This window comes from Ictalurus punctatus, chromosome 13 (assembly GCF_001660625.3).
Source record: "Ictalurus punctatus breed USDA103 chromosome 13, Coco_2.0, whole genome shotgun sequence".
Lineage (NCBI taxonomy): Eukaryota > Metazoa > Chordata > Actinopteri > Siluriformes > Ictaluridae > Ictalurus > Ictalurus punctatus.
The window spans coordinates 13195247-13217641 of NC_030428.2; the positions used below are offsets into that span (position 1 = coordinate 13195247).

At 38.0% G+C, this 22395-nt stretch overlaps 1 protein-coding gene across 1 annotated transcript; it reads left to right on the forward strand.

Annotated features, from left to right (window-relative positions):
• Nucleotides 1-2123: 2123 nt before the first annotated feature.
• shisa8b (shisa family member 8b) lies at nucleotides 2124-21689 on the forward strand. The gene is made up of 4 exons (XM_017483741.3): nucleotides 2124-3334; nucleotides 10595-10716; nucleotides 19381-19497; nucleotides 20878-21689. The coding sequence occupies exons 1-4, from the start codon at nucleotides 2781-2783 to the stop codon at nucleotides 21351-21353; spliced, it is 1269 nt and encodes a 422-aa protein (XP_017339230.1). The 5' UTR covers nucleotides 2124-2780; the 3' UTR covers nucleotides 21354-21689.
• Nucleotides 21690-22395: the final 706 nt, after the last annotated feature.

A 22395-nucleotide genomic window follows, 5' to 3' on the forward strand; every position in this document is an offset into this window, starting at 1 on the left:
GATGAACTCAGGAGCCTCTTTCCCCCAGCTATGAATGTATTATGATGCTTGACACATTTATAGAAAATAAGTGCCTCAGAAGTCCATAAAATCTGAAAATTATTCTTCAAATGTTTGCAGGCACACAACCGCAGACACACAGGGTTAATAATAATCTTTTTCACTACAGAACCTTCTCAAATTTCTCTTTTATTTTATTTATTGTCTCTGACTGGGTATTCCTGATCATTCTTTCCTCTAGTTTTTGTTTATATAGTGCACAGTATCATTCTTGCTCACTTGTATGCCTTGACAGAGAATAGCGCTCTGCTTCATGTCACCTGACAGCTTCTCTGTATCACCTCTGCACATCCAACAATCAAAGAGGAAAAGATATGAGAGGGAACAGAAAAGAGGAATGTATGATGACAGAAGAGTCATAGGTGTTAGACACTTCTATCTATTGGATTTTTTTTTTTTTTTTTTTACATAGTTAGATTTTTTACATAGCTGATTTTTTGTAGCTAGATGATCTCTAAATCACAATGTTTGACATTAAAAGATTTGGAAATTAAAGGCGCATGTATGTATGCTCTGCTCTCTCAAGAGAGTTTTTGGGGAGAGTAAGAGAGAAAGGCAGAGACAGTGTTTGTGTGTAGATAAAAGAGATCTCGGCAGTAAGGTGCAGTACCAAGAGGAAAAAGGGAGGTTGTGAGAAATAGATTACAACCAGTAGATTGTGTATTGGTAAAGCAATCAATAAAACATTTTGGCTACACTCACACAACAGGCATAAGTGGCCCAAATCTGACTTACTGACCAAATCCGATGTTTCTTCTTAGGCGTTTCACTGCAGCCTATATCTGACATTAGTCTGATCAGATCACGCTCCTAAACTGACCCGTTACATAATGCTTTCAGTCTTGCTGTAAAACAGCCATGTTATTCAGCCATGGCCAATTCTTTGATTCACATCCTTGGTTTCTTTCAATTTTGCTTTTAAACTTTTAACTTTCCTTTGGCACTGCAGCACTGCAGGTTCTCTTTGCCCATGTTCACCCATTTCTTTTGAGATCTCTTCAATCACAGAGTGGTTGTGATATCTAATTTTGTTTGTACAGCAACATCACCCGACATATTTAGTGTCCGTTGTCATTATGTTGCTACTGAAATCCTCATTCATTGTTATCCTCCATCTTTCCTTCCATGAGATTATCTTTCAGCATGAAATTATGATGAATGGTGAGCTGGATTGATGTAAAACTCACATGAATTCAGATCTGCCTTCTCAGACAGAGGTCACATTGCCACTTATCAGATATGTATTGGGATTTCAGTACCACATATGAAAATGGCCCAAATTGGAATTGAAAATATCAGATTCAGGGTGTTTGTTGCTGTTCACACAGCCATGAAAGTAACATATCTGTGTCACATTTGAAGAAAAAAATCGGATTTGGGCCACTTTTGCCTGCTGTGTGATAGCCTTAGTTTATTCCCAAAGGCATTATGAACTAAATGAGAGACCTTTAATCACAAGCCTCCTCGTTTTAATCCTTTTTGCATCTTCAACCTGCAGAATGTTTATGAATCTTTAAGAATGTTAATGGACAGTAGGTGGGGGAGTCTTGGCAGCCATAATGGGCTTGGACAGGTTTGGATTTTGCAAATGCATGAAGTGGATTTGACAATTGAAACCTTGGATTTTATCGTGCAGTCACACACATACATTTATAATGCCATGTGTTTATCTCCATCCTGCACCTTTAGGACAGTTTACAGTGACAGGCTTGGGAAGAAGAATATTCACTATATGCTACACTATAGCATGCAACCTGTGCTGGCTGTTGAAGTAATTCACCCTTTCTTTCCCTTCCCCAACTTACACACACTTGGAGGCACTTTGTGCAAATATGAACAATTAGGTTGCCGTTAAAAATAGAAATAGGTTTTTGCTTCATAAAGCTATTTTTAAAATTGCAATGTCCTTAAATATAATATAATACAATATCCATTCCTTAGCCTTTTTACTGAGCTGCAGCTGGGTAGATAATATAATCCCCTCCCCCTACTCCCTACTCCCTACTTCTCTCTCTCTCTCTCTCTCTCTCTCTCTCGCTCTCTTTCAGAGTTGAGAGAGGGGTTCGGGCAGGGAGGAAGGATTTCATTTCCGTCCTGAACTGTTGCTTTCCATGGGACTTTAAGTCTGGACTCTGAGTGGAGTATGTTGGATTGCTATAAAAACACCTGCTGTGAACTCTTTAGGACTCCTTACATCAGGCAGAAGAGGAGGAACTCTTCATAAAGCTCTTCATCAAGGAACCATTAATTACTCATTTGTAGTAGCAAAAACTGAAATGAAACTGCTTGGATGTACAGGTCAGCTCTGTTGACCAGACTACCTAGTGCAATGCTGGAAACTGTTTACTGATATGCAGGAGTAAGGGAAAGCAGAAAATCTCCAAAGACCTGTATTTAATATTTTTCTTATTTAAGACTGAGGTAAAATATTATTTCTGTTGGTCTGATTTAGATAATTAGTGAACATTTCTTCTAACATCTAGTTTACAATTTTACAATGTTCTGCAGTATTAACTTGTAAATTATTGGCATGTCTTAAACTGGTATTTGTCATAGGTATAAATAGTAAATTAGTTAGTTAGTTAGCTAGCTAAATAATTATCTACCTTAATAATTTGTTAGTTAAATAATTATCCATTAAAATTTCAAGCTTGCATGATTAACACTTGCTATCAAATTGGAGCAGTCTTATCTCTAAGTATTTAAGTATTTAGGGCACCATGGTTAGCCCGTCTTTTCTACTCCACGTTGTCCTGGCTGCTTTACTTGGGTGTGCCTCACAGGCCCAGGATGAGGTTATCACAGAGATGGACATGCAGCTGTCCAATCGGACAGCAGATCCCACCATGACATCAGAGGGAGCGCTAATACTGAACTCACCTGCAGGAGAAATAGTGGAGGAAACAGTCCCACCCACAGGTACCCGCTGCCAGGGTTATTATGATGTCATGGGTCAGTGGGACCCACCATTTAATTGCAATGCAGGTGTCTTCCTATACTGCTGTGGCACCTGCTTTTACCGGTTCTGCTGCCAGTTCCGTCAGCAACGTCTAGACCAGACCTCATGCTCAAACTATGATACACCACTTTGGGCCAACACAGGAAAACCTGGGGCCACTATCACTGAGGTGCAGTCAGAGCATGAGAGGGATCGCACGCAAATTATTGTCTATATAATTTGTGGTGTGGTGGCCATCATGGTCCTGGTAGGCATCTTCACCAAGCTGGGTTTGGAAAGGAGCCGAGGTGGACAAAATGAGGTCAACAACTCAAGGTGAGTATAAAAGCTCCACGAGTGAAAGTGCTTATTAACATATTTTATGACCATATTCTACAATGCATAACGTTTACCCCAGGTTTCACCACTGCCAGACTGTCACAGTGTCTCTGAAATGGAGGGAAAAAAACAAACAAAACCCCCCCCCTGATTTGTCATATACTTACTTGCAGTGTTTGATAATTATATACATATAATTATCCATATACATATAATTAATGGATATAATTATACTTACTTGATGGGATTAGAATGTTTGTTTTATTCCTAAATTTAAAGTAATAAATGACAGTCATAAATTAACTAATGTCAGAATAAATGTATAAACTACATTTCAGAATAATACACTGAAACTTCTATTAGTAAAAATATTGGAGGCATTCTGTAGTATTATTTCCCCTCTTATAAGCTCTAATAGCTCAATCTGTCTTGCACATGAACTCACCATAAAATGTTATGGCTGATGAAGATTTTGAAAGATGGCACCCACCTTTTAGTAAATTGAAGCAGAAAAGTTCATATACTATAAATGATTCAGATTTTTGTACTGTGCCGGTATTTGCAAGAAAAAGAAGATAAAATTTGTAGGGGGAATTTTGTAGATATCGAGTGCTTACAATTAGTACTAGATTATAAGATCTTTCCTCTGAATTGTTTACTTAATTGTCTTACACACTCTCGGCCACTGCAGCTCCTACTAAGTATCTCTCATCCATTCTCTGATAAAATCAAAACATTTTTGTCCTTATTTTGAATATTCAAGAACACTCTCTGAATATCAAATGACCTGTCGGGAATCATAAAGCAAAAAGTAATTCACAAGTGTGCCAAGCTCTTCCCTCGCCTTCCCAATGCTCACATCTCAGACTGAGGCTGCGCTAATTATGTAAAAGCCCTTTAAAAGTAGGTGACATTTTGTGGTGAGTAAAAGTACCACATTTTAGGAAAATTTCTTTAAGTTAATATCTCTCTAAAACAGAGCATTACTGACATTCTGATCACTGCTCCTGAGATTAACTCTTCTTCTTTTGCTCTTTTGCCACTCTTTGTGCATGTTTTGTCACAAATCCTCACTCTGCCTCTTAGTGCTTCTACACAACAAGTCAGCATTGTATACAGGGATTTTTTGTTTGTTACCTACTTAAGTATTTTGTTACATTTTTGTTATATGTTTAATACATTCAACAAACCAGAATACCTGTGGTAACTCCACATCAACTACCTACCATGTAAATATCACCTTCCTTCTGTGACGTTATGGCAGTTTGAGGGACTTTTAGCATCAGTTGATGTGGTATAGAATAATATAAACCTTTAGCTACTAATGTGGATGGTTCCCAGTTATTGAGTCATTATTCAGTCTACATCATGTACTACAGTAGAGACATTTAAGACTAGCAAGTGCATGGTTCACATAACAGAATAAAGGAAGTACTAGAGCCAGGGACATTACTGTGTAATGTATAATAAGAAACAGAATGGAGGTAATTGGCAAATCAAAGCCAGTCTTGCTTTTTATGATGTATAAGCAGGTATATGAGATATAACTTTACATAATATAGGATTTTCTGTTTAAAAAAGAATAAGAAGAAATGAAATAATTAAACAAACAAATAAATAAATAAATACAACCCTTCTGAATGGTGTGTGAGAAGCAGAGAGTGTGTCTGTTCACATTCCCACTCTGAATAACATCACTTCATACATTCTGCTTATAGTAGAACTTCATATTATGAGAGTCCCTCTGCATGTAAACCATGGGGAAATGTTTGTTGAGAAAATTAGAAAATGTCCTCTGTTTTCTTCTTGTATTCCCAGTGTTCGTATGTCACCTAGAGTCCCTTCTAATAACTGGTTGTTCAGAACTGCCCACATACATTTAACATGTATGGATAGACGTGGCTGGCTCAGAGCTACAATGTGTATTTGTGACTGAGGTTTCAGGTGTTTGGAGGTGTTTCTGTCTCTCTGATTTGGAAAGTCTATCATCTCCTGCTTGGATAAGTCATGGTGGGGGAGCGTTGACATTTTCATCCTTCTGGCCCCCTGCCTACCCATGCTTCTTTCCCATCCTCTCCAGGCGCCCTGAGTAGTCTGGTGGCAATGAGAGGGTCCACGCTCACTGACAAAACCTTGCACATCAGCACAATGCTATTTTAGATTTTTTATACCGTTAAACTCCTCATGGCTTCACACCTGACCTGTCTCTGCAGTGTAGCCTAAGGGAGCCCGGAAGCAGACACAGTAATGTCTACTCTAATGATCATGATTAATGAACACAGTGCACATTAACTCTACCGATTCAAAGGACGTACACACAGTCTTGGAATTATTCTGTTATACAGTGCATAAATATTCACACACACACACACACACACACACACTTTGTGTTCATACATTTGAAGAAAATTATTTTTATGACACAAAGGTTAAAAAAAACAAACAACAGTAAGCAAATGTTGGTTGCATAAGTATACACACCCCTGGGCCAATACTGTATAGAACCACCTTTGATTGCAATTACAACTGCAAGTCTTTGGGGATGTGTTTTAGCTTTGCATATCTGAATCCTGATACTTTTGTCCATTATTCTTGGGAAAATTGCTACAGCTCAGTCATATTGAGACCATTAGTGAACAGCAAATTTTCAAGTCTTGCCACAGACTGAGGTCTGGGTTTGACCGGGCCATTCTAACATACTCCAATTCTTGGTTTGAAACCACTCCAGTTTTGGCATTATGTATTGTCCTGTTGCAAGGTGAACCTCTGACCCAGTCTCAAGTCTCTTGCAGACCGAAACAGGTTTCTTCTAGAGTTGCCCTGTATTTGGTTCCATCCATCTTGCCCTCAACCCTGACCAGTTTCCCATTCCCTGCTGATAAAAAGTATCCCCACAGTAAAGCATGGTGGTGGGGGGCATCATGTTGTGGAGATACCTCATGGTGTTCATGGTGTTCTCAAGGTGATAAGCAGTGTTGGCTTTCCAGTGATGAGCATCATCAGCATTCACTTTGTGCATTTTGTCTCATCATGTATACTGTGTCTCAAACATGCTTTGAACAAACTGCAAATGAGATTTCATATGACCTTTTTTCAGTGTGTGAGCTGTTGTGTTCTATGTACAGCTTTTACTCCCTGAGTTGTGGATCTATCCAGGTCCATCACACTTACCATTTTTCTTTTGGTTGCTTCTCTGCCCTCCGTACCCAGTCTCCGGCTTTTCTGTGGACAGCCTGTGGAGTCGTGGTTGTGCTATATTCTTTCTGTTGTTTAGTAATGGATTTAATATTGCGCTGCAGAATGTTCAAAGTCTGACTGATACTTTTCCAGAACTGTGTCTCGGACTTGTTTTGATAGCTCCTGTGTCATTTCTGTGTGGATTTTGTGGATTTCACAGTGATGGGGGTGAATACTGATTGAACATGATACTAATTGGTACTAACTAATAGCAGGAGCTGCAATTACAATCCTAATTTAGCTTCTTAAGAAATTACAAATTTTACATTTTTTAATTTGTAAATATGTAATGTCAATTAAGTCTATTTAATTTCCAGGTTGTGACACTACAAACTGTGGAATAGGGGGCGGTACTGAATATGCAAAGCACTTCACAGTCTGTAGTTCTAAGACCGACCTTACAGATTTGAGGGTCATTGAAACTTAATGAGACAATTGCCATGTCACAGAATAATAAGAATATTTTTTTATTTTAATGGACATGAGATGGATTTCAATGAGGGTGACTGGTCTAGATTATTCACATTATGAGTATGAATATTAGTCTGGGAGAGTGCAAAGGAGGGTGACATTTTTGATAGTGCTGTTACGTACAAGGAGGTGTAATGGATGGTGGTAAAGGATATTTCAGCTACACTCATGCTCTGCTGGACAGATTAGAGAGCGCGCGCGAGAGAGAGGGGTATTGGGGGATTTGAGAGTTTAATAGATAAATAGAGAGTCAAAGCAAACCACACGAACTATGTTAACACTTAAATCGTCTAAGCAAATATATGGAAGGTTGATTTATACAACACATTTTTTAAAAAACAGAGTAAGTATATTCCTTACTTTGATACATGATTCATTTGATTAATTTTTAAATTCAACTAAAATTGCTCACCCAGATGAGAAGCTAAATTCGGATTGTAATTGCTGCTCCTGCTCGCTACTATAATTAGTACCAATTAGTATCATGTTCAAATGTGTATCAATCAGAACATTTACACAAGCAAGAAACCTTAATTAAGCTGCTATTGTTTCTAGTGAAATATGTAATCATGCAATTAACTGTAAAATGTGTGTACAAATTCCTCTGGAGAGAACAGCTGAATGTTGCATGCACATTCCCCAAGGCTCAGGGGGAAAAGAAACATTGAAAAAAATATCATCTTGATTTTATTTACAGCCAATAATTTGTAATTAATACTTTAAGTAGTGTTGATTTGAATCAACTATGAAGGCTGACAGTAATGTTTTCTGCAAAGAAGATTCCACAGAAGCTGTAATTCACATGAGCAACTAAAAACTTTTAGAAATTGTGAATTAGACAGAGGATTTTCTCATAGTTAAAGGTGATAACCAGAGAATGGCAAATAAACAAAAACCCATAGAAAGAAATGCTATGCACAATTTATAATCATTTAGACATCTCTAATTTATATAGCCAAGCATCTCACTCACTAAAGCTTTCCTCCAGAGATACAGAAATTACTGATCTGAGCATTTTAAAAATAAGAGTGGAGCAGAAACTTCAAATGATCCAATTAAACCTTGAAAACAAAATAAATTATTATACATAGAATTTTTTTGACTGATCCACTAAAAAATTTTCAACTTCTCCTAGTTTGACAAACAGTAAATAAAGTAAAGTAAGTAAAAACCCTATACACTATGCAGTGGTGGAAGTTAAGCCTCAAAATTTATTTGTATTTGCATAAATCATGATTATGGAGAAAACATTTTCCTTTGACCATTGCTATTTTAAGTATGCCACACACTGAACCCAGTAGTGATCCCAGTCTTTAAACTCTGTAAGTAACCTTGCATTCCCACTGCCTAGGGTAACATTAGTCTCAGCTTCCCAATGGTATCTGCGACAGATAATGTGCGTCATTATGTCTCAGCATTCCTGTTTATAACAGAAGGATTTGCTGAAATTGTGACAGCTTACAAGATTAACACACTGGTTGACCTGAGCATACCATCTCACCATACTTTTCTCTTTTCTGCCCTCTCGGTCATTTCTGAAATTTGCTTCATCATTTAAGTGAGATGATTGCTGTGCATCATCGTCCTCTCCTGCCTCTCTGATGTGTTGTTGTCCTTATTTTTTGCCTCAGTGGTCTACTGCCATTGGCAGTTTCTGGCGTAGGGGAGCACACTTTTGTTCTGCAATCACATTAGATCTCATCATGGTCTTATATCAGCCAGAAGGCTGTACATGTACATGTCTGGGCACTCACTTGGAATGCACGTGTATGTAGCAGTGCCAGAGGAAATAGTATACATTATTATTACATATTGTAGGACTACGTTTTAGACCCAGGATTGCTTTTGTCTTACTCAGAGAAAGGTCTTAGATATGTGCCATTGTTGTTGTATTTCTATGTTTGATAGAGCATACATAGTGCTTTCCAAAATTATTGGAATGACAAAGCCAGTTCTATTGTTTTTGCTATATGCTGAAGACATTTGGGTTTGAGATCAAAAGATAAACATGAGATGATAGATCAGAATTTCAGCTTTCATTTCCTAATAGTTACACCTAGATGTGTTAAACCATTTAGAACAAGGTACAATTTGTTTGAACCCACCCATTTTTCAAGTGATCAAAATATTGGAACATGTGACTGACTGGTGTTTCTTGAAGGGAGAAACCCCAAAATAAACAACAACTGAAAGATATTGCATTGAAAGCCTGTAAAAGCATCAAAAAGAAGAATGCAACAGTTTGGTGATGTCAGTGGGTCACAGGTTTGATGCAGTTATTGTAAGCAAGCAATATGCAACTAAATATGAAGTGTTAGTATTTGTTCCTATACTTTTGCACACCTAAAAAATTTGGGGGGTCCGCCACAAAAGGTGCCATGTTCTAAGTTGTTTAACACATCTAGATGTAAATATCAGGAAAGGATAGCTGAAATTATGATCTACTGTCTCATATTCATACTCAAACCCAAATATCTTCAGTGGACAGCAAAAACAAAAGAATTGTCCTTGATCATCCAATATGTTTGGAGGGGACTGTATATTGTTTATATGTTCCTCTTGATTTTTTGTAACTTTTTAATGGCTTACAGATTAAAAGGTTTACAGATTAAACCCACATATAGAAAAAGTTGTTCACACATTTATTGGAAGTATATTCTGCTCCTAACAAGCTAGCCCTTTAAGAAAATATATGCAGATAAGTTATTAGTTATGATGAATGTTTTAGAAAATCTGGAGGACTGTAGTTTTTAAACTAAGGAAACGTTTTAGCTTGCACTGTATACTGTTTTTTAATTCTCACTCTCTCTCTCATACAGTATGACTGTTAGATTTCACATATCTCAGGAATCTCAGGTTATGCTTTATGCCTGTCAGATCATCCGTCATGCCTTCCAGCCTGTTTTACCATTAACTTCTATTAACATTTAGAAAGTGTGGTTTAGCGTGGAGCGTTCAGGCCTGGGGGGTCTAAAATGAACACACACTGACTTCTTGCATGCTCATAAAGACATCCCACTTTATCCATGCAAACCAAAAGTATTTATACACTGATAACAGCAGTGCGTGGATGTCAGATGCCAGACAGATTGAAACAAAACACATAGTCATAATACAAAATAAGTCCTGTGTCATGTTGAAACAGAAATACATGTGTATTTCAAGTATATAGCTATAATCAAGGATAGCAGTTGATCAGCGTATTTAAAGAGGTAATTAAATGAATACAAGGTAATTAAATGATTACATTCATCATAGGTATTTGATAGCAGTTCATAATATAAGAGAGTACATGATATAGAGAATTTCCTTTCAATGACCAATGTCAAATGACACAGATCTGCTAGAACCCTTATATGGTTATATGGTTGTACCACTGGGGTAATCCTTAAGTTGCTAATATATGGTACCATAGAAGTTTCCCTATCACAAAAGTTATTTTGGACACTAAGAACCTGTAAATATCCAACAAACCATTAAAGAACCATTCAAGAATGCATTTTTTTTTTTAAAAAAGAGTATACTAATGTTTCCATTTTTACTGTGCAGGACTCTGCAGGAGCTGCTGAAACAGCCAGGAGGGGATGTGAGCCCTGTAGATGGAACCATTAGCAGTAGCACCACCATTGGAGCCAATGGCATTCCAGCTCGGATGTTGCGCAGCCGCAGCGGTAAGACACTGAGGCCTTTCTGTCCCCAAATTCAATGTGTGCATGCCAACATGGTCCCAAAAGTCCCAAAAGTCTAAAAGCATATTTTTGACTTCTTGTGCACAAATGGATGTATACTTTAGTGCATCTCTACATGTGACCTTTTCATCAGTAATCCTGACTGAACATAGATGCAGATGTATGTGGTGTGGGCTATAAATCATGTGGGTATTCAGGATTAGGTGTAGGGCTTTAAGCAGTGAAGATGGGAAGGAAAAAGTCAAGTGTAGAAATTAAGGTCTTGGTTTTTCTGCTAGTTGGCGATGCTACTTCTGTTAATCTCACATTAGGACCTCACTGGAGACATATAGCACTAAATCAAATGCAGGCCACCAGTGGCCTCTGTTTAACTGTGCACCCACCCCAGTGCAGGCATCACTTAAATGATGCAAAGGTTTTTTGCACCAACCTTGGTTAATCTTCCACAAAATACCAATGCTTTTACTGAATGTTGTATTAAATCATTGGTGTTCTTGAATAAACCATTAATAACATCTGTGCTTTGGTTTGTAATTAGTACTGTAACAGAGGTATAGTAAGTTTTATGAGGTAAACTTCAATTGGATGGCTTGCTAAGGTCCATTAGTTCAATTGTAAAGAAGATAAAAATATATAAATTAAGGGCAAGAAGGAAGAACTGAGAGAAATATGTTCTGATACAATGACTGTATGATAAGAGTTCACATTACGATGCTGATTGGTCCCTATTTCTATGCTGCAAGAAGCATGTGCTCTTCACCCATATGAATGTCCTGCATATATGGGGAGTGTTCTATAGAGGTTTGATTTCAGCCTTTGCACTCCTCCTATTCCCTCTTTCATGCCTCAAATTTTCACACCTTACCCTTTTTTTATTCCCATTTCATTATTGTCTACCTTCCTCCGACTAACCTAAATAAACCCCCCTTTCTTACTCATCTGCATATAAAGTCAAGTCCAACAGAGCTACTGAAAGTGCCACTTTGTGGAATTGCAAACGGGAAGACTTCAGACCAACAGCTGATGTGGGATTTATTCTGTGCACTGTGCTTAAGATGCACATTATTCTCCCCTCGTTATGACAAGGATTTAAGCTTGGCTCGCCAGTGCTCAGAGGTTTAATGTGTGTCTGACTGTACACACCTCCTGCATATCCTCTAGTTTTCTCCAGTAATGGCATTAAGATCAAGAAGCAGTACTGCTGTTGTCACATGGATTTTAGAAAGCTTACTCAGGGAATTTGACATGTAACAGGAGGGTTCAAGAAGCTTGAAATCTCTCCATGAAGGCTTTGATCTGCGAGGGTTAAAGAAGAGAGATTATGGAAATAACAGGGTGTTACACTGCCTCATATGCTCTGGACATGTGAAGAGGCCCTGCATGTTAAATAATGTCTAGTTGTTTATAAAGAGACATGACCTGGTAAGGTGGCCCCAATGACAATGCTGTTTTTTCACTGGAAAGAAGAGCTGACATCATCTTTAGTGATGATTTAGCCTCAAAGTTCCTGTTCCTGCTCACAATAATAGGCCAAATTAAATGACAAGCCTGTCACAAAATCACAAAAAATACAATGATAATGTCATTATTGCTATAAAATTGTATCCGCTTTCAATTGTGACTGTGTTCTGGCCATAAACTGACACTACATGCATTTTGTGGCAGTGTAGGTTAGGATCTATTTGCAACAAAGGATAAAATATGTGACGATTACAAAAAATCTGCTCAGTAACTGAAATTATATGTAATTTTTTGTTTCTTGAAATGAGAAATAATAATCAGAAATAGCTGCAATATCTGCCAATATCATATTATTTAAGAAGTTACACTGTTTCAGGAGCCCCTTTCTGCTCTGCCCCCATTTCATCTTCCCTGTCAGGTAAACTTTCTTTCATCCCCAAATGTTCTACTTTAGCCATGTTCTTCTTTTCTGTGCTCCTTCCTCACCATCCCCCCGCCTGCCTCTACCAAGCTCCCCACAGAAAATAAGCAAGTATCTCAAAGCTTAGTTACAGTACATCTCTTTCTCCCCTATCACTTCCTGCAGCATGAAAAAAAAAACCTAAACACCACATACCAGGATTCGAGTGGAATCATGTAAATGGAAACATCATTCCAGATTTGGTCTCCCCTTCATGTTATATTTTGTGCGTAACCTACGAAACATTAACCAGAACAAAAATGGTAAAAGATTAAATAAAATAACTTGTGTCAGTAGTTACACTATATGGCCAAAAGTCTGTGGACATGTGACCATCACACCCATATGTACTTTTTGAACATCCCATTCCAGAGTTAACACTCTTTTACTGTTATAATAACCTCCACTCTTTTGGGAAGGCTTTCCACTAGATTTTGGAGAATGGCTATGGGGATTTGCTCATTCAGCCAAAAGAGCATTAGTGAGGTCAGGCACTAATTTTGGGTGAAGAGGCCTGACATGCAGTTGGCATTCCAATTCAACCCAAAGATGTTCAATGGGGTTGAGGTCAAGGCTCTGTACAGGCCACTCGACTACTTCCATTCCAACCTTGGCAAACCATGTCTTTATAAACCTCTTTTTGTGCACAGGGGCATTGTCATGCTGGAATATGTTTGGGCCCCTTAGTGCCAGTGAAGAAAAATTGTAATGCTACAGCATACAAAGACATCCTGTACAAATGTGTCATGCTCCTCTCCTCTCCACTAATAGCTGGTGTGTGGTGGGCTTTCTGGCACACAATGGCTGCCATCGCATCATCCAGGTGGATGCTACACACAGGTGGTGGTTAAGGAGTAAGGAGTAAGGAGTAAGGAGACCCCCCACCCATACAATGTAAAGCGCTTTGAATGCCTACAAAGGTGCTATATAAATCTAAGGAATTTTTTTTTTTTTTAAATGTCTACATCCAACAGGCCACATTTGTGGATATGTAATTGGGCGATGTGGAAAATGCTAATTTTTTTGCCAGACTGAACTGTATAAATTAACTAAATAAAATGCATACTAAATGTGTACATGTCAATGAATATATAAGCTTTATTCTCTCACTCATTTTCATTAGCAGTTGATATGTGCGCTCAGTTTGGACTGATGCAGTGATCACTACACAGATAGAATTTGCCCTGAAAATGATCTAGGCTTGAATGCTCTTGAAATCCTTGAGACAGTCTGCCTAACTGTATAAATTATTTAACATTTTGAATAAGCCATATTCTGTTTATCAATAGCATTTTGTAAAATGAGACAGAATGAGTGTGTAAAATGAGAGCTTGAGTTCAAGTGTGCAAATATGTGTGGGATCCATCCATCCATGATCCATACATGTATGGTAACCGGATGTACACGTACACACACGGTACTATACGAGTACAGGTTTTAGGCACCCTATTTTTTTTTTGTACAAACTTTATTATACATTTTTTATTTTATGACTTCTACATGATCAAGCCGATACAAAAACATTTTAGATTCCCAAACATTAGTTTTCTAGCACAAATTGAAATGTTACAGAAAAATGTTTGTATGTCTGTAAAGAAAGCAGCGTATTACGTAAGAGACCACTTTTAAGACCAAAAACACAATGAAGGCTGCTGGGTTTTGCTATAGAAATAAGAGACAAGTGCAACAGTCAAAGTCTCCATAAGAACTGTGACTGTTTCTGCAAGATGCTCAAAAAAAACTTACAGCTCATTTCGTTATAAAACTGCACCAATTGCCCTGGAGACTACTATTTATTTATTTTTTTTAACCAAATATTGACTTTGTTTCATTTACTTCAGTTTACTACTCTTTACTGTATTTTTTTTAATTGTAGAAACATTTAATTTCATTATTCTGAAGGCATCTTTGCTCTACAGCATTTCTTTGTATGTGCCTAAAACGTTTGCACAGTACTGTATATGCACATGTGCCCATCTGCAGATCACCTCAGTCACATATCTGTCTTTCCTGCACTGAAAGCTGGATAGTGTACCATTACGACCATGTCAAATGGGTCTGAGAGCTTCAGGGCTGTGATCATGCACAATAGTTGGTTCTAGTGTAAGATGGTGGCATTATGCAGAGGACGGTGAGTAGCAGTGTGCGCACTCACATTCTCTCACACACATACACACACCTCTCAGTTCCAAATCTCTACTGCACACATACATACAATGTCCCACTCAGTTTACATTCAAATCCTAAAAAATACTGGATGGATATTTGCCTTATGATCTTATAAGCAGTTAATCCTGTATGTTCTTGCATGCGGTGACTGTGTGGTTTTACCCCTGACTCAGTAGCTACATGTTTTTTAGAATCACAGTGTGTTACTTAAAAAAAACAACAAAAAAAAAACAAAAACACAACAACAGTATTTTGTATTCTGGAGATTCAGAAGTAAATTTTGTATGGGAGACATGACCATATTAACCCACCAGGACTTATGAAAAGGGTTTCGAATCAGTAAACTTTCTATGATTTTAATAGAAATATTAAAATCATAGAATAAATGATAAGTAGTAATACTTATGGAGGACAATTTTATTTTTTTGTATAGCACAATCATAAATTTACTTAGATGCATTCTGATGGAAGTTACTAGGGTTGAAAAAGGCTCGGCTCCTGAGACATGCTTTGGTCTGACAGCCCCCTCATTAGCCCATACTTTTACCCTGCATCATTATCCAACACTGGAGGGGGCTGGCACAGAGAGGCAATGGCAAAAGTGGATGGCAGTGGTAGTGCTACAGCTATTGAGCTCAAGCATGGATTTCTACTACCACTCTGTCCAGAGGGTGTTTTGCAGTTTATGAAACGAGAAAACTAAAAATACACAAATAGAATAATAAAATCATAGAAACATTAAACTTGTCATGTGTGCAGCTAATGAGAAATTAACATAAGCCTAGAACGGCTGTAGCTCTAGCTGTTTTTTAGTCTTAAAATAATGTTAATGCTAAAAGCATAAAATTCAGATATCTAAATGGACACTTGTGAGACAATTTTGCTGTGCTGTTTTCATAATTCAGTAATGAGTATATAATACAGTCATGCACTGAAGAATGCGCTTGTGGTTTTAGTAAACCTTCCTATAGAAGACTAAATAAGCTCTTCTTTAACAGGAAGCGGTAGCATAATTCTCTGAATATATGATGCTGTTTAACCCTGAAAAAGCCCTGTGCACATTGATCATAGCTCAACACACTGTGCTATGTTTAATGAGACATGACTAATGATCAATGGAAAACATGAAGGAAAAAGAGTCAACATTCACTAATTGAATCAGTGGCCTGTCCACATTACCAGACAAGTGTGGAAGTAGGCCATTCAGACTGGGGCAGGGCTCTCAGTGTGGCCTGTGCCACATTTGTGTGTCAATATATGACATGGCAGGCAAGCAGAGCAAAACAGCACTATTGTGCCTCAAACCAGCAAAGGCACCAAATTTAAATCTGTCCCCGGTGTTTGTGCTGTTTTTAGAGTATCACCTTGTAAAAAGTAGCACAAAATTATAATCTACTCTATTTGATTATTTTGCTGAGCATATCATACACAGACAAACAAATAGCAGTGGAAGTCTCAGTACACATTTGTTTATTCAGAAGATTTAGATGGTTCAGCGTTCTCCTAAGTTATGTTTTTTATGGTCTGTAAGGCTGTTGTGTCCTCATTCAGAGATGCTGCTGAACTACAAACCTCCCCAACAGAGCACTTTATCACAACCCAGATCTGTGCATACATTCAAACCCATAAAAGGAGAAAAAGGGGCATAATCTAAATTAAAAAATAAATTACAGAGGGATGAAAATAAATTATGCTCTGTCAAGCTGGTCTATCACCGCACTTAATTATGGAGTTTTATAACCCCATAATGGAAGACAAGTATAAAAATTCATTTTGTCCTGGTCATCATAAACCTACTTGTATTAGATATGACTTCTATATGAATCACTTTGTAGGTATGAAAGTGCTGTCTGTGTCCCATCTTTTGCTAAGTACAATTTGTCCACTTTTCCCATTAGACAAAAGGGGCCACCATAGAACCACCTCTGACTAAATATTATTGGGGTGATGGACCATTCTTAGCAGAGCTGTGACACTGACATGGTAGTATGGCAGGTGTATCTAATTAAATGGCAAAATACTGTAGAAGGTAGGTCTACTTAATAAACTAGAGTGAAGTCAAGCTATACTGTCTAGTAGAGCTGGACACAAAACATTGTGATATATTGCTACACATTTTTTGTAAGTACACTTGGTATAAATAATAAAACAATGTGGGTAAAGATTGTCCTGCATTAATCAGAGCAAAACTTGCTTTAAAAAAAAAAAAAAAAAAAAAAAAAAAAAAAAAAAAACATCACATAATGCCTTGATTGAAAATTATGCCTTCTGAATTTAGACAGAATGTGTATATTTAAAAAATGGTTCATAATAAAGCTCATTGGTGTATTGCAGGCTTCTGCAGTATTAGTACTGGAAAACTCGCAATAGCAATTACCGAACTATTGTCCAAATATGGCAGTATTTTTAAATGGTAAATGGCGCACTTATATAGTGCTTTTATCAAAAGCGCTTTACACTGTGTCTCATTCACCCATTCACACACACACACTCACACACCAATGGTAGCAGAGCTGTCTTGCAAGGCGCTAACTTTTATAGGTGCTAATTTTTATACCGCAGACCATCTGAATACACCTCAAGGACACCTGTGGTGGTCAAACCTTTAATCGGAATGAACTTGTTTATAATGGGTAAATGGGGTATGCTTTGGTGCCTGCTAGGGACCTGAGAACCCGTGACTCAGAACCAGTGTTTTTGGCTTTTTGCAAGCTTCTCATGCAAGCTTCTCATGCAAGCTTCTCAGGCTCAAATTTTGTGTGGTCATTGAAATGACAAGCCACGCTGTGGTGATTTGAGGGAGCCACATGTCCAGTCTATATGGCTGTGATGGTTTCTAGCTTCCGAAACTTGCTCTCTTGTTTCTAGGGTTTCTCTGCAACCCTAGCACACAGAGTACGTTACACAAGGTTGATTTCCAGTACCACAGACTGTGCCACACAGGGTGCCATTTATAAACCAGAAATCAACCCCATGTTCTGGCCTAGGTATCCCACTGGCAGGCTTGAAGTCTTTATCAACTCCATCATAGAGGGATTGATAGCTGCAGATTAGGGTGATTGTTGACAATGCAGTCAAGTTAGCAGCCATAGAATTCAGAAAGAAAATTACACTTAACGTAGCTGTGAAAGATGATTTGAGTCTATTGCATGGATGACAGGGTACCTGTAACTCTGAGCACAGTCACAAACTGTTCTGCAGATACTGTAGTTCCACAGTGTACGTGAGGTCTGACATACATACTGTGCAAAAGTCTTAGACACATTTCTTTAAATGCTGTAAAGCAAAGATGTAATCCAAAATAATTAAATTAAACGATTCTACATAAAAATATATACTACAAAGATGAGTATACAGCACTAAACAAAGTCAATATTAGGTGCAACAACCCTCTTATAATCTCAGGTACACAGTTTTATAAGGAAATTTGCTGGAGATTTTTCTAAGCAGAATCTTAGAGAATCTTGGAGAACCTGCCACAGTTCTTCTTCAAGACTTTGTCTCACTTGCATGTGTTTTTGCAGCTAATCCCTGAGCCAGCATTATTATTTTTTCTGTCTGAAAAGTGTATTATTTATATTATTAAAAAAGTATTATGTAATATATTAAGTGTATATAAGTGTATTATTAAAAAGTATTATGTAATATATTACTTTCTTTACTGACATACAGACACTTTTCTGTAACACAACATTTTCTGTAAGATTCTGTAACTGTAACATTTTCATTAGAAATGTAATGTTTGGGAATCTAAAATGTTTTTTAATTTTTACCCAATAATAAAGAAGTCATTTAAAAAAAACCCAAAAAAAACAGTTCACACTGTACGAATTTAGCCATGATTTGGTCATCTCAGACAAATTTTGAGAATCCTAAACGATTCCTATAATCCTAGGCCAAAATCTGTAGTATTTGATTGCTAGTTTGACACGTTCCCCGACAGCAGATTAACTGCAGTTGTGATCAAATTTTTCCTCCGATTAAATTTTGTCAGTGCCAGCAGATTTGATTTTGTCAGTGTCAGATCAGATTTGTCCTGTAGTGTGGCTTCTCCTACTCCATACGACTCTTCTTACGTGCGTCCGTTATTCGGGTCTTGACTGTCGTACAGTCTGACATTAATGACAACTAAGATACTACAGTGTGACATGGCTTACAGCCGGGATCATGTTCGTACAGTCTGACAAGCAACAGTCGCAAAGAACTATTAAAAATCAAATACTATATATTATGGTCATTTCATGACTTTGTTGGAAGGTCTGCACACGCACGCAAGAAGGTGTCCAGGTGGTTCTCACTGCCCCTGGCATTTACTTCACCCCATTAGGAGGGTTGAAATAAAACAGCTTTGATCATTTTATCAGTCTTACTGCAAAAAAAACAAACTGCAGTGAAACATAAGTTGAAGATGGGTTTGCTGGAGCACAAAAATGTCTACTGTAGGAAAAGTCTGCAACATTAATTGAACAAATAATGAATTTCACAAACCACAGATTAATTAGTTATATAACCTCTTTTTAAAGTTGCTTACTTGTTCTTGCTTTCTCCTATTCCAGAGCAGTATCACCTCAGCAACACAGCATTCAGTCCAACAGTTGGAGTCTCTCATCCCCAAAGCAACAACAGTCTGTCTGGCCTCACACACAGCAAGTACTCTTCACTGAAGGCTGTTGGTAAGAGATTGAATAAAGATGGTCTGTCAGCCATGGGAATACTAGAAACCCTCCTATCTCTACTGAGCTATTTACATTTTAATCAAATTCCTTTTGATGGTTATCATGCGGTTCAATTATCTTTTATTCATTTGATTTAACATTCAGAGGCAACACAGAATTATATAAACCCTTTCATAGATTTTTATTTATTTTTTTAACTTCATGCAGCATTTGTGTCAGGGGTGTCACCAAAACTTGGGGCTATTCAGCAACTGGTTACAGGAACCAATTTATAAAAACAGACTTAGAACACATCTCATGACACCTGACGCAGAGATGCATTCATTATATCCCGCTCAATATTTGCATATATGATAATGCTGATAACTGTCATCAAATGAGTACTACATCCTGAAACCAAAAAGAACCAGAGAGCGACACTCACTGAACACTTTATTAGGAACACTATATTAATACAGGGTAGGACCTCCCTTTGCTCTTAAAACAGCCTCAATTCTTCATGGCATGGATTCCACACATATATTACTATACAATACTATGTCATACCCTGTAAACACTTTAGATTTTTCAATTGACACTAATAAGGAAAGCATGTGAGTAGTACATGTTGCGTCCTGTATGTAAGACAGTAGAAATAAGTTGCGCTAAGATTAGTGTATTATTTGTTTTCTAGAAACTGCAAACTTAATTTTAAGGTAACTAAATTTAAAACCTAAGGGCCAGTTTTAACTAATTGTTCAGCTGACACAAAATTGTGATAAACCTTTGATAATGGTGATAATTTTTGAAATGTTATTGTAACACACCACTACTGAATGTCTAAATTAGGATACTAAGGGGCCAATAATAAACAAGCAATGTCTAGCACAAATTGCAGGCGGTGAAAATGGAGACTGTTTTACCAATAAGAAAGCATTTTATTTATTCATTTTTACAGTAGCTTCAGACATCACAGCACAATGCCATTACAGGAAGTTCTAACAAGTGTCAGTACGACTATTCATTGTTCACTCTAACATCAGTCAATCTATTGCCATAAAGAGAACATAAAGAGTAGAGACAGAGTGCAGCTTCCAGGTCAACTCTTCAGAGAGAGAGGTAACTCATGTCTAAGGAATGACCTTAATGCGCTGATGCACTAATCTGAAATGACACCACTGCTCCATGCGTTTATGTATGTTCACTGCACTCAGGAATAATACATTTTTTATTTGTAGCTCGGGAGGGTCAAGCCCATATTACACCTAAACATAGGGGCTCAGTTGGATATTTATGAGTATAATTATTTTATTTCAAACTTCAAGGAACATTTGCTCAATTATTAGTGTGGCCACTTCACTTCAAACACCTCTCCCCCTCTTTCCCTCTCTCTCTTAGCAGACACGGCCAGCAGAGGTTACTATAAGAGCTATCCACTCATGGATTTCTCTCAATACCAAACTCTTCCTCCGCCATTTCAACCTATCCCAGTGCACCAAAAAGAGAAGTCCTATTCCCATCAAGACAAGCCCTACATGCACCAAGCTCTTCCTTCTCACGACATCCACTCTGCTCTTTCCATTTCCATCCCCACCAGCCAACTTGAGAGGAGCTGCATTCGAAAAACCAGCGCTCATCCCTTACACCTAAGCTCAAGCTTCACAGTATGCGACTCTGCATCCCGGCATGTCCATCGGCAGACCTCACACCCTGGACACCCTAGTCGTAGGCAGACCTACGCCAGCAGAAGGCAATACAGCATAGAGATGCTTCCTGAGCTTTTCTCACAGCCCATGTCCTATGAAGGACCTTCATCCTACCCTCACAAACACAAGAGCTTTCAAACCAACAGCAAAACAGAAGTGACTGTCTAAGAGTCCTCAGCGGTTTCATTTTATTCACGGACACACCAATGATAAGACTTTCTTACCACTGATGCTTAGCTTTCCATCTGGTTTCTCCAGCCTCAATAGTTCAGTCTCTGTCCTCTGGTCCTTATGTCTCTGCTACAGCACACTGTCCCAAAAACACAGAGCTGGGAGGTAAGTGTGCAACATGGAACACTGGATTGGTCCCGAGGACTACAGTAGCTCTTCAAGGATAATGCCATCATCACATCAGCTCTAGAGCTACCTCTGAGCTACATACAACAGTATGAGTTGATCATCATTTTGGGGATTCATTATTGAGAAAAGCTACACATAGTGATACAATTTATTTCATCAGCTAACCTCAGGCAGAAGGCAACACTCAACTTGAGTAGGTCTTGATCAAGAGTCTTTCAAAGACATACAGTGCATCTGGAAAGTATTCACAGTGCTTCACTTTTTCCACATTTTGTTATGTTACAGCCTTATTCCAAAATGGATTAAATTCATTATTTTCCTCAAAATTCTACAAACAATACCCCATAATGACAATGTGAAAGAAGTTTGTTTGAAATCTTTGCAAATTTCTTTAAAACAAAAACAAAAGCACATGTACATAAGTATTCACAGCCTTTGCTCAATACTTTGTTAAAGCACCTTTGGCACCAATTACAGCCTCAAGTCTTTTTGAGTATGATGCTACAAGCTTGGCACACCTATTTTTGGGCAGTTTCTCCCATTCTTCGTTGCAGGACCTCTCAAGCTCCATCAGGTTGGATGGAGAGCGTCGGTGCACAGCCATTTTCAGATCTCTCCAGAGATGTTCAATCGGGTTCAAGTCTGGGCTCTGGCTGGGTCACTCAAGGACATTCACAGAGTTGTCCTGTAGCCACTCCTTTGTTATCTTGGCTGTGTGCTTAGGGTCATTGTCCTGTTGGAAGATAAACCTTCGGCCCCAGTCTGAGGTTCAGAGCGCTCTGGAGCAGGTTTTCATCAAGGATGTCTCTGTACATTGCTGCATTCATCTTTCCTGTGATCCTGACTAGTC